This window comes from Eimeria necatrix, genomic scaffold, assembly GCF_000499385.1.
Source record: "Eimeria necatrix Houghton genomic scaffold, Enh_scaff149, whole genome shotgun sequence".
In the NCBI taxonomy this organism is placed as follows: domain Eukaryota; phylum Apicomplexa; class Conoidasida; order Eucoccidiorida; family Eimeriidae; genus Eimeria; species Eimeria necatrix.
Genome location: NW_013654967.1, coordinates 19,868 through 32,315, shown reverse-complemented (window position 1 = coordinate 32,315; position 12,448 = coordinate 19,868). Strand labels below are relative to the sequence as shown.

General features: G+C 51.7%; 3 protein-coding genes across 3 annotated transcripts; 2 read left to right on the top strand and 1 right to left on the bottom strand.

The window, feature by feature from the left end:
* Positions 1-119: 119 nt before the first annotated feature.
* Positions 120-3,383, top strand: ENH_00015350 (3-hydroxyisobutyryl-CoA hydrolase, mitochondrial precursor, putative; the record flags this gene model as incomplete). Its single annotated transcript, XM_013584327.1, has 8 exons — positions 120-618; positions 1,035-1,172; positions 1,384-1,457; positions 1,760-1,886; positions 2,178-2,239; positions 2,392-2,562; positions 2,707-3,110; positions 3,296-3,383. 8 exons carry the CDS (start codon positions 120-122, stop codon positions 3,381-3,383), a joined length of 1,563 nt encoding a protein of 520 aa, XP_013439781.1.
* A 1,197-nt stretch (positions 3,384-4,580) lies between these two features.
* ENH_00015340 (GTP-binding conserved hypothetical domain-containing protein, putative) lies at positions 4,581-6,636 on the top strand (the record flags this gene model as incomplete). The annotated part of the gene is made up of 2 exons (XM_013584326.1): positions 4,581-5,981; positions 6,157-6,636. 2 exons carry the CDS (start codon positions 4,581-4,583, stop codon positions 6,634-6,636), a joined length of 1,881 nt encoding a protein of 626 aa, XP_013439780.1.
* An 894-nt stretch (positions 6,637-7,530) lies between these two features.
* On the bottom strand, positions 7,531-12,004 carry ENH_00015330 (elongation factor G, putative; the record flags this gene model as incomplete). The annotated part of the gene is made up of 10 exons (XM_013584325.1): positions 7,531-7,864; positions 8,172-8,356; positions 8,506-8,794; positions 9,109-9,464; positions 9,609-9,712; positions 9,924-10,284; positions 10,453-10,567; positions 10,785-11,016; positions 11,349-11,432; positions 11,698-12,004. 10 exons carry the CDS (start codon positions 12,002-12,004, stop codon positions 7,531-7,533), a joined length of 2,367 nt encoding a protein of 788 aa, XP_013439779.1.
* Between the last annotated feature and the right edge of the window lie 444 nt (positions 12,005-12,448).

Here is a 12,448-nt window from a genome sequence, read left to right as displayed (position 1 = left end):
TAGAAGATTGCCCTCACACAGGGTCTAAGAATGTTCAAAACCTGGAGAAACCTCGAACATAGAGAACTTAGGGTCTAACGCCAGCGGATGTGGTTCAGGATTTACACACCACGGCCGTGATGAGGACACTTTGCGTTCCTTTCGGGGCTTCTGCTTCCAGGACTTCTGGGAGCAGTGGGTTTTCTGCAGCACCCACAGCGATGAGCAGTCAGCTTCGTCAGTTACTGCAGCAGCAGCCCCTGCTACTGCAGCAGCAACAACAACAGATGCAAAAGCAACTGCAAAAGCTCCAATCATATCTACCGCACTTCACAGCTGGCCGTTTGATGAGCACTAGCAGCACGGACAGCAGCAGCATGAATTCAATCGGCTCCATCAGCAGGAGGGGCAGCAACTGCAGCAGGGTGGTGTCCTTAGCAGGAGGCGAGCTGATTTTAGAAGAACACTGGGGATCTCAGAGTGTGCACCCTGTATTTACTTTAACTTTGAACCGGCCCAGTACCCTTAACGCGGTGTCCCATGACGTCTTAGAGCAACTTCTTTTATTTTTTAAGCAAAAGCAGCCGCAGAAAGGACTCACACTACTCAGGGGACAAGGAGACAAGGCATTTTGTGCAGGTAAGAGGGACTTCACGTTCACTTCAAACCCTAAAACCTAGGCGATAAAGAATAGACCGCGAACTCCGGCCGTTTCGTACACGCCTCAAATCTGCAGGTGCTTGTTGATGCCTAGCCGTAGCCAGTGAGCAGCTGCTGCTGCTGAGATGGGCCAATGGCCCATCTCAGCAGCAGCAGCTGCCGTATGACGGCAACCAGCCACTCCCTAGGTGTAAGCGGCACAAAAGCTGGCGTTTTGCAGCCGCAGCAGCAGCAAGAGCTGCTAAAGCTGTATCCACCTTTGCAAGGCTTGAGTTAGTATGACGGAGTTATGTTAAAATTCCCTTTTGCCTGGGGAGAGGCAGTGTGCTTCTATAGCAGACTGTCTACTTTTTCTCAATGCCGCATTGGCGTGCTGCGCTGGTGTGTGTGTTCAGGTGGTGATGTGCGCGCATTGGCTGCGGGGGACCGTGAATTCACCATTTCATTTTTCTGTAAAGAGTACCAATTGGACTTTCTCTTGGCCCAGCAGAAGGGGCCCACAGTGGTCTCCTTGTGGGACGGCATTGTCTTTGGTAAGCGCTGCAGGAACCTCGAGAAGAAAATGAAAAGCCCAAGCCGTACGGCCTAGACTCAAAGCTGTTAGCCCCAAGCCCTACAAACCAAGCCCTCAACCTTTTCTGGGGAAGGAAGTTAACGGCAAGAAAACAAAAAGCTGCTTGGGAGGAGCGTTTTGTTTTTTGATTATACAGGTATTGTTTCTGCTGGCAGCTGCTTTCATTGCAGGTGGCGGGGTTGGTCTCTCCGTCCACGGGGGTCTCCGCGTCTGCACTGAGAAGACTTTGTTTGCAATGCCGGAGGTGCATTTTCGCTGTAGCTGCGGCTTGTGCTGCTACAGTTGCGACTGCTGTAGCCGCTGGTGCTGGCCCTTTGCTTTGGTTTGCCACGACTCTTATTGTTGCTGCACTTGAGCGTTGTAACTGTTCTATTTTTTTTAGATATTTGGTGTTGAGGCCTTTGTTGCTGCTGCCGCTGCTGTTGGTGGCGCTAGTGCTACTACTAATGCGCTTAGCGTTGTTTGCTTATGTCTCCTTTGGCGGTGTTATTGCTGATTCAGGTACTCCAACTGCAGTTAATGTTCGTGTTGCTGCTGGTGCTTCAGGTATACATAGGCGTCATTCCAGACGCAGGCTTGACCCAGACCTTCGCTGAGCTAAAGCCAAGGGGCTTAGGCCTCTTCCTCGCTTTGACGGGAGAGAGACTGAGGGCAGCAGACCTCATGGACACAGGTAGCGTGCGCCTGCAGCCGGTGCTGCTGTTGTTGTTACAGTTTCCGCTGATACTTCTCCCGCCATCGTTAACGCCCTTACTGCTGCTGTAGATGCTGCCTCTGTGTTGTGGGTGCAATCGCTGTTGCTTTCCTGTGTTGCCGCTACTTTCATTCTTATGCTGGTCATGGGTCTTCGTGCGTTTTCAGTGTTATCCGCAAGTGGGTATCTGCGCAGTAAATGCTCCCCTTCCCATTGCTTCTGCTGCAGCTGCTGCCTTTCTTTTTGCTCCTGTTGCTGCTTCTTCTTCAGGACTGGCGACGCACTACTTGCCTTCAACTAGGCTGCCTGCTGCTATTTCTCGTCTTCAACAGGTGTGTACTTCGCTTTGTCAGATTCAAGAGCCACAGGCGCAGGTAGAAGGGACGATGGGCTAGTTCATCCAATGTAACTATCGGTAACTCGATTTGAAGGCGGCCAAAAATGAGATTTGTCAGGCATTTAGGTTTTGAGGTGTTCTGCGCAGGGAGTGCCCCTTGGTGCCGACCCAACGTGCTGGGCATCTCAAGTTCTTGAGGAAGCAGGCAAGGTGGACCCTGAGGGGCCCTTAGAAACGCCTCCTAGCTCTGACCGGCTGCTTCAGCCTCATATGCTGGAATTCCTGGAACGCTTCTTCGCTCACGCGGAATCGCTGCAGGTGAGGATTAGAATTTTAGAACCTAAAGGCTTTGGCTAGGGCCTTGGGGTATAGTCATTGAGCCTTTCTGAGGAGGAGTTAAGTGGCTCCACGAATTGGGATTTGGGGTCCAGGGTTTAGCATTTTGGGTCTGCATGCTTGCAGAGTCTTATGGCTAACCTCAAGGAAAATTCGGGCGACTGCAGTCTGTGTCGAAAAACCCTAGAGAGCCTGCAACGGGCTTGTCCCCTTTCTCTTGTTGTTGCTTTTAAAGCCATTCGAGACAGAGAGCATGCAACAGCAGCAGCTGAAGCGACAGCCACAGCAGCGAATGCAGCAGAAGCTAAGGCTGCTTCTGAGGCAGTTCAAGGAGATCCAGCAGCAAGACCGGAGGAGAAGCAGAAACACCAGCAGCAGCGGGAGATTCAGAAGCGGCAGCGGTTGCAGCTGCTTCAGGATGCCCTGGAAATTGAGTTGGTATTAATGTGCAACATGACGGCGGTCTCCAATTCGAATTTTGTTGAAGGCGTAAGGGCACTTCTCGTCGACAAGGACAAAAAGCCCAAATGGTCAGCTAACCTTTAGTTTTAGTCCACAAACTGACCAGGCTAGGAATCACTCCTTTGCATATACACCGAAGCAGGAGGCCTACTCCATAAGCAAACAACAGAAGCGAGAATCAGGTATAGCTCAAGTTCTTTGAAGAGCTGCCGGTCTACTATCCGAATTGCTCCCTGCTGTTTGGAGTGTTCAGGCAACCCAGCTGCGTGTCGGGGGTCAGCCAAGCTGCGGTGACTGCGCTTTTCAAATGGGAAGGGCAGCGGTCCTTGGCGCGCCTTTGAGGGCCCCTATAAGGAAGGATAGCAGAATGCTGACTTCCCGTTTTTCCGTGTAAATCCTGCTTTTATTTTCTCCCTGTTGCTCGCCTCCATACGAACCCTGCGGCAACGGCTTCTTGTTGAGTAACTAGCAGCAGCCGCAGCATGGCAGTAGCCGCTGCAACGCCAATTACTGTTTGCCACCGCTGCATAGTTATAGCAGAGCTTCCCTGCTGCGCAGATACGTATAAGCGTACAGTACAGCGAACTGGATTTGAAAATGATTATTTTGCCTGTATTCGTTGCTGCTCCTGCCCTTGGGTGTTGATGGCATAATCATCTGGCATTTGGAGTTTACCTTTACCTACACCGCTGCACTTGTTGCTGCAGCATCCCGTTCCTGCTGGGTTTGATGCCAAAGCGGGCGCCCCCTGCAGGGCATTAAAGTTTTGCTGCAGTTTTATGCAGAAGCAGCGGCAGGAACTGGGCCAGCAGCAGCGCCCACCGTACAGGTAAGCAGAGAAAAAGCCCCAAGCCGCGGCAGCTACATGTTTAGAGTTACGAAATCAGCAGACAAGAACAGCAAAATGCAAGGCAGCAACGGAGGCAGTGAGCGGGGAGGCTGTTGCAACGGCGGACGCAAAAACATCTAAAACCGCATAATGCTGAAACAAGAGCACTATGGAGCCTTGTTTCTACATGCTGAAATTTGAGAGACTGGTTGGAAGGTTTATAGCCAAATCCTCTAGTTACACCATTCTAGTCTTCGAGCAGTCGCCTCGAGCTTGAACTGTGGACTTTTAACTGAGAAACACGAAATTCGCTTATTTCCAACCCTAAACTAGACCCATTTCACAAATTTTTTCCCTAAAGATACACCTGTGCGATGGACTTAATTGGTGCACTCAGAGGGGCTGTCGATGCTTGACTCTTCACCGCGTAGCTGGGGGCCCCTCTTGAGGCCCCCCAACTGCCCACTTACGGTGTCCTGTGCTTTCCCCCATCGGCCCTTTAAAAAATAAACAGATCTCCTAGTGGCGGACGCTGAAATTACGGGAACCTGACGAATTTGCAGGGCAGCGTAGCGAATGAGTTATAGGGGCTGGTTTGCAGGACCCACGGTTTAGCATTACAGCCCTGAGCATGTGTTTAATGGTGTGGCAAGGCATATGCCGTTAAAAGAGCTGAGGCAGGGAGGAGTAGCGTGCAAGCGGACCTCAAATGCAGCAGCGGGGGCTGCTAGCGCTGCTGCTGCTTCTGCTGCTCTTAGAGCCATGTCCTGGTGCAGCGGTCGACTTAAATTTCCGCTGTATCTGCCGCAAAAACGTGTATCTAGCTCAAGCTTTCACAGATCAGGGACTTGCATCATTCCATTTTTTATTTCCCCGGCAACCGTGGAGAGGCCTTGCTGATGCAGCTCGAGGGCGCCGGCTCTCTTGCCAAGCGCTGCACGCGAAGCACAAACAAAGTGGAACTAAGCTGAAGCGGAATTCCGAAAGTAATAACACGAAAACATCCTCCAAAAGAATCCCCGAGGGCCCTAAGAAGGGTTGCGCTGGGGAAAAAGTACGGGACTGTCTAATGGAGGGATCTGTGGGTGACCCTTATGGGAGCCTCTGGAATCTGGGAACCCCATGGACTCCGAACGGCGGACAGGGGGTCGAAGAAAAGCCTGCACTTGGCGTGCCTATAGCTGTTGTGGTTTCCCAGAGCAGTGGCAGGAGCAGCGACACAAGCAAATCCGAGCACATACTGAGGACTGGGAACTACAGCTGCCTCCAGCCGTCTTTCTTGGGGTCATTCCTTCTGCCTGCAGAGCCGAGTGGGCAGAATCGTAGTGAGGACGACCCAGACGCTAGCAGCTGCAGCGGATTAGACCGTCATTCGCAGCAGCAGCAGCAACAGCAGAAACAACAACGCTCTGAGGGTGCGGTCCGTGAGTCCTTCGTTCCCTATGACGCCGCTGGTACCCCTGCAGCTGGCAGCGGTGAGGAAGGGGAAGAAAACGCCTGTGCTGCAGGCGACGCAGCTCGAGCAACGCTGAGGGATCGGCTGCTGCAGCAGCTGCTGCAGGGAGTGCTACAGCAGCAGCGGCTCCCCGAGATTGCCGTCGCCGGTCGCAGCAACGTAGGAAAGTCTTCACTTGTAAACGCCTTTTTCAAACTTTGTAGCAAGAGCAACAGCGGCAAGCTCCCGCAAGCCCGTTCTTCCCGCACCCCAGGCCGCACTCAGACTATCGACTTCTACCTCTTCAGCGTTGCAGCCGCATCTAGCTCGCATCAGCGCAAGCAACAGCATCAACGTAAGCAGCAGCAGCAGAGCAGAAGCAAAGAACAACAGCTGCTGCAGCGCGGAGCCTTCGTTCTCGCAGACCTTCCCGGGTATGGATACACTGAGGGGATCTCCCCGCAGAGGACGCGCCAGATCTCACGCACTCTCGAGGTGTATGTGCAGCGCAAACAGCAGCAGCAGCAGCAGCTGCAGCAGATGCTGCTGCTGGTGGATGGGAGGAGAGGCATGGGGCCGCACGATGCGGCGCTGATGCGGCTGCTTCTGCAGCATCAAATTCGCACAACAGTTGTCGTGACAAAAGAAGACAGGCTCGGCGCCCCGGAGATTATGGTTGGTTGCTGGCGCTATTGTTGCTGCTCTTGCTCCTGCCACTTTGTCCAGTCTATCGCCAGGCTGACTAATCTGCTGCCAGATTTGTTGCTCTTGCTGCTTCAGACGTTTCTATTGTTTGTGCTGCAGCTTATGCTGGTGCATCGACAAGGAAATTGTGGGTTTTTTTGCACAGGAGTTGGTGGAAAATCTATCGGGTTTTAAGCAGCTCATGCTACCTCCTTATCTGCTGCAGTTGAGGCTGAAGCTGCTGCTAGAACAGCAAAAAAGCGCCAGCAACATGAGCGATAGTGAAGACACCAACGACTGCAGCAGTGACTGCGGCAGCAAGGGTGTCTATGGCCTTTTCACATCACATACCTCAGCACTAGGACAGCAAGCGCAGCAGCGAGAACAGCGGCAGCCGAGAAATCAAGTTCCAGTCTTCCTCGTTTCTGCCCGCACGGGCTCAGGCATTAAGCAGCTCTGGCAGCATGTCTTGAAGACAGCAGCCATGGGTCCTCTAAGGCCAACTCCAAAGGCAGCGGCAGCACCAGAAGCAGCAGCTGAGCCCGCGGGGGAGGACCCAGTCTCGGCAAACAAGCGCACACATAAGTCGAGGAAAATGGCGCTTCTCCTGGCAGGCCCAAGCGAAATGCCAGATGACTGTTTCTAGCGCTGCAAGAGAAGGCCGCCTTAGGCGCTGCTGGTGGGCCTGCTGTTGGTGCTCCTATTGTTGCGGCAGCAGCAACAGCGTCGTTGCTGCGGCAGCGAAGCTTCTTAGCACGAACACGTACTGCCCGGGGCAGAGCACAACATCCGAGCTGGAGGTATTTTTTGTGCGTTTTTTCGGTCGGCTTAAACTGCAGAAGTGTAATTGGTGCTGCTGCCGTATCGGCGACTCTATTGTGTTTCTTTGCCTCCCTTGTGACCATTTATGCATGCTGCTCTTTACGAAGGGTCTACGAGTTTTGCGTCGGGTGCTGCTGCTGCTGCTGTGAATGAGCGTGCTTCGGAGTGGTGTGTAGCTGCTTGGACAAACATGCGGGCAACTGGATCACTTTTATCCCTTTCTTCTTGTTTCTTTTTGGCGGCTCATGGTGTCTTCTTGGCTATCTTTTTCGTACTTTATTTGTCTCGCTGCTAGGCTGTTTGTTAAGGAGACAAAGTAACAGTTGAATGGTGGAGTTTTGTACAAACAGGAGAACATCGGACGGACGTAGAAGACATGTCTAAAGACAGAAAATGAGGCAGAAAAGCTTACACAGATATAAACAGAGAGAAGGAAAAATCTGAAGGAGGCGGTTGAAATGAGAATCACACAAAAGAAGGCAGAAAGCGAGACACTTTCAAATTAAATATCTGTCAATCAACAGCAGAATCCGTGTTCTTAAGCTTGAGGCGTTCTACATCAGACCAATTAATGCTCCGCTGCTAGATTTTGCCGCTGCCGCAATTGTTTGTCGGGATGCAGTCAACGAGAGAGATTTGAAGACCGCGATTTGTACTGAGGCTTCTAGACGATCTAACTGCCGGCTTTCACAGGCAATTTAAGGCTGTAGGGACCGCTCTATTCGGCTCGCTTTTGCTGCCGCTCTTGCTGCAGCTGCTTTACAACCGCTTCTTGGTCATTTTGTTGCATTTGTTGGTACCTTTGGAATGTCATGGTGAACTCGCCTTGTCCCTGCGTCTGCGCCCTGAGGTCCGAAATAAAGCCAAACATGAATCGCAGAGGAACCTCAGCAGACACCACAGCTGTTTCCCCTTCCAATGTACAGTCCGACACGCTGCCTTGCCTCCGGTTCAGCAGCCCCAAGGCACTCGCTTGCATCTCGCGGGGTACAGAGACCTCTACCGACATCAAGGGCTCCAGAACAACTGGCAGCGAATCCTCATAGAAGGTACTGATGCACAAAACAAGAGATGCACATGACATACGCAAAGAGTATGGAAATCGTCCTTAAGTCTCGTCCTCCTTTCGTGTCCCTTTCATAGTTAGAAGAGGGCAAAAGCCCGCCTATTGCCCTTGCTACTAATTGCTCCTCTGTTTTTGTTTGCCTACTGTGTGTTCACTAGCCTTAGTCTCTCCTCCTGTAGACTGGTCCTGTGTTCTTTCTGTCCCCGTGTTTGTCTCAGCCCCCTTCTTTCTGAAGGTCTCCGTCCCTATCACACCCAGCAGCTATAGTCCCCAGGAACTGCGCCTGTTCTCACCGTAGGGCGCCTGCAGCTGCCAGGCGAAAGGCAATGTCGCTTGAATCCACGTCGTGGGCTTTGCCCCCCAACAGCACAAACCGGGTGTTCACCATTGGGGCCCCTGTCAGGGGTCCGCGTTGCGCTGCTTCCAGAAAACCCTTCTCTATAGAAGCAATGAAATTTGGAGGAATGTCGTTTCCTACCTGAGACAAAGCCACGAGAAGCTCTGCAAATTCTAACGCTTGAGTACTGATTGCTCACCAGATGCCCCTGTGATCAGGCCCACACAAGGGCGAAGGAAAAGTTCATAAAACTCGCTTGTAGGCAGTAGAAGCTAGGGTGCACGATTTACAAGCTGGTTAGTGAAAACGTTGGGTGTGTTCCCATCTATGTCTTCTCCTTGTTCGATAGGCTCAAAATAGCCAATGACCCTGCCGAACTGCCCCGCGCCTCCACTTTGTTTCTTGTGGGTGTAGTCAAAGAGCGCTTTCTGGGTCGGCATTTCTCTGTAGTTCACTTTTGGTTGGCCAGACGTCACTTGCAAACGGTACTCTCGGTGCATACGCTCTAAGTATATCTGTAAATGCAGCTCCCCCATTCCCGAGATCACTGTTTCCTTCGACTCAGGGTCTGTTCCAACTCTGCATTTTGACGCACAAATTCCAAGCCCTTTGACTCCATGACTTGCAAGCCCTAGAAAGCGAGTTGCAACTCAAATGATAGCAGATGGTACAGGAGTTCAGGGGAACAGACACAAATGTAAGCGCCGGAAAGTTAATGGCAGACACTGCGCCATGTGGTTGCAGGAGGCAAAATCAGCTTCTGTGGTCTACGGCTCATGCTTTTAAGCTTGCAGTGTACTCCTGAAGCCCTTATTTCCTCGACAATTTTGCGAATTACACACTGGGCTTAATCTGGGGTGTAAAGCTGAAACTTTGGATTCACGATTTCAGACCTGAAGGTCGGATCTTCCCTTTGGAACCTGTTAAGGGCCTTGGCGAACTTGGGCTGGTCGTCTTTCCGGTTCACACGGACGGCGAGAGAGACCACTGGCTCAGCAACGTACATCGAGCTGAGGGCAAGCTGGCAGCGTCCGTCGGTGAGGGTCACTCCAGAGTGACACTGCAGGCCTCCCACAGCTATTATGTCTCCCGCCTCAGCCCGCTGTACCTCTCTCGCCTCGTCTGCATGCATCAACAGCAGCCGTTTCACCTGCTGCTTTTTAGAGGTGCTCAAATTCAACACAGAGTCGCCGCGCCGAAGCGAGCCCTGGTACAGCCGCAAGTACGTTAGCTGGCCCACAGGCAGTTCCTAAGTCACAAACACCAAAATTCAGATGCTTTACCTTACACGCAAAACTGTGAGGGTGCCGATGGCCAAAAGTTTTATAGGGAACCCAACCTGCTGCTGGCACAGTTTTGCGTTTACGTTTTAAGGTTTATGTGCCGCTTTTACTTGGATCTTGAAGGCCATTGCGACTAACGGCTTCTTGGGGTCACAGGAGAGGGACACTTCTGCTCCGTCATTTTCCATGTCTTTCGCCACTTGAACGCGGTCCTCTGAAAACCAAAAGACCAAGATTTTTAAAACCTAGGCCGTAAATTTTAAATATTCGAGCGGAAGCCTCACATCGCTCCGGAGGAGCTGAGGCACTCAAAGAGGCTATCCAGACTCTTCAGCTGCCGCATAGAGCTTAGTGTGATCCGCCAAAGAGCGCTCAAGCTCCGCATCTTTGCGTTTACAGTTAAGCTTGTGGGAATCACGGTTTACGTGGTGCGGGAAGGTAGCGACAGACAGCGTCCAGGAGTGGTTGTACTCCCTTGTTGCCTTTCGCCGAGCCCATGAGAAGGGGAGCAAATGTATGATTGAGGGTGCATCTTCTAATTGCATTGTGTATTTGTTCTGGAGGAATCTTATCCTCAAGCTGTATGTACGACTCCGCCAGTTGCTCGTCCAAATCAGCGAGGGCTTCTATGAGCTGATTCCGCCGCATTTTTGCCTCCTCCAACAAGCTGTTGGGCACTTCAGAAGAGCGTTCGACTTCTTCTCCGTTTTCTCCCTTAAAATATATCGATTCCAAAGACACTAAATCCACCACACCTCGGTGATTGCTTTCGAGTCCAATTGGAATCTGTTCAAAGAGTAGACGCCAAGCAGTATGCAGAAAATACTTTCGACAAGCTGTAGGACTGCACTGAAGACCGTGACACACCAGCGGCCTAAATCGAGCGTGTGCATAAGAAGGCCTTCTGCTAAGCTACGTTATTTTATCAGCCTCAAGTGTACAGCTCAAGTTTACTTGAATGGGACAGGCGTTTATGCCCAGTTGTCTGCGAATGCCCGCCAGTGCTCTCCAAGGATCGGCTCCGTCGCGGTCCAGTTTGTTTACGAACACCAGCCGGGGAACCCCATAACTGTAAACAAACCCCTTCAAACACACGCCAAAGAACTGAACATTAAGCCCTTGACCGTGGCTTGCGAATCAATAGCCTGGGCTGTACACAAATTCCCGTCATACAGCCTCGACATTTGGCGAAGCCGCGAGCTCTTGAATTTGCGGTTTTCAGTTGAGAACTTTGTTATTGCTGTTGTCGCGAGGCCTACGGCATAGGGCTCAGGTCAAACATTTACCGCTTCATTTGTCTATCAACAGTCAGGGTTTGGCTTTGCACACCAGCAACCCCACAAACCACAAGGATCGCGCCATCCAAAACCCGCAAGGCTCTCTCCACCTCAACTGTGAAGTCTACATGTCCAGGCGTGTCAATTAAATTCAAGGTGTAGGATCCCCCAGGGGGCCCCTCAGGTGGCCCTTTGGGCAGCTCCCAGGTGCAGTAGCTCGCAGCAGACTGAATTGTTATTCCTACAGGCAAGCCATACACTCTTGTCGCGGATTTAATGGACACTAAAGCTACAGGCTCCTTCAAAGAAAACAGGATGGCAATGGCACGCTCATTGTAACCAGGCTTGAGATCAAATGCTTAGAATCTGTATTAAAGGGCTGAAGTACAATCGAAGCTCTTGCAAAGGACCTTTCCGTTTTGACCAGAGAGTAGGAAACTTATTTGTTTATAGCACAAAGCCTCAGGCTTGGAGCTTAGCTCTGGTCCTGAGATTTACCCTACCGCGTGGAAAAAATGCAGTCCTAAGAGTTAGGTGTAGGTTTCAGGGCTCAATGAGGATGTTAGAGTTCACCTTTTTCTCTTTCCAGTTCCATAGAGTCCATTTTCGCCCCTACGCCGTCGGACCCCCGCACCTCGTGAATTTCCGCTATACGACCTACACTCAGAATTCAAACCAAACCAGAAACTCTGATTACCAAGCCCTAAACCTTAAAGCCCAATCCGTAGGCCCGTGAATCAGTGCGGGCACCAGGCGCAAGACCAAGCGCTGAGCTGTCGCCTCTCTCTTTCCGTCACATGTGCAAGATATTCTGCGCCATCAGAAGACCTAAAATCTGTATTTCAGCGCTATACACGTCGTTCAAAACCTCATGGCTTGCCTGTGAAAAAGAGAATGCGCTCAGTCAGAGTTGTCTTGCCACTGTCAATATGAGCGCTTATTCCGATGTTGCGTGTTCGGCATTTGCTTGACTCTGTTACATCCCCATGGGAGCTCTCAGATGCCATCGAGAAACAGCGAGTTGTGAAGAATTCCTGTGGCCACTTTGCGGCTACTGCTGAGGGTGCTGCGAACAGTGAAGGGCTCCCGTGCCAACAGGCTGCACCTTGGCGGGAACCAACGGCCGTCCACCGAGTTAAGCGCGAAAGGAGAGAGACTCCATCAGCTGTTTTGGGGTGCCTCGGCCCAAAGAGCAACTGTCCACCGGCGCGAAAGACCGAGAGGTTCATTGTCGGGGTTAAGGGTTGAAGCTTTAGGGCTTAATGCGGGGACCCTCCCCAGCGCTCTCTGAGTATTCTGGAGAGCGCGTTAGAGCTCCAGTCATCTGTAAACTGCCATGTAGCGCATACGGTTATGTTAAGCCGTCAACCAAGAGTCTGAAACTCAATGCCCTGCTCTCCCTGTCTTGCAAGGCCTAGGGCGCTGAAATTCAAGACGATTGGAGGCAATTCCCCTGATAAATACGATTTATGATATAAACATATAAAGAAAATGAAAAAATCATTGTTTCGCTGCGGATGTGCATGGTACGGCGCTCTGCGTGGGCCCCCGTGGGACCCCATCGTCGGTTCCAAATTCGATCAAGGGCGCCTTCTCTAACAGGGCGCAAGGAGGAATTGCTAATGATGGTGTACTGCAATATTGTTCCAATGATATTCTTCAGGGACTTTGGC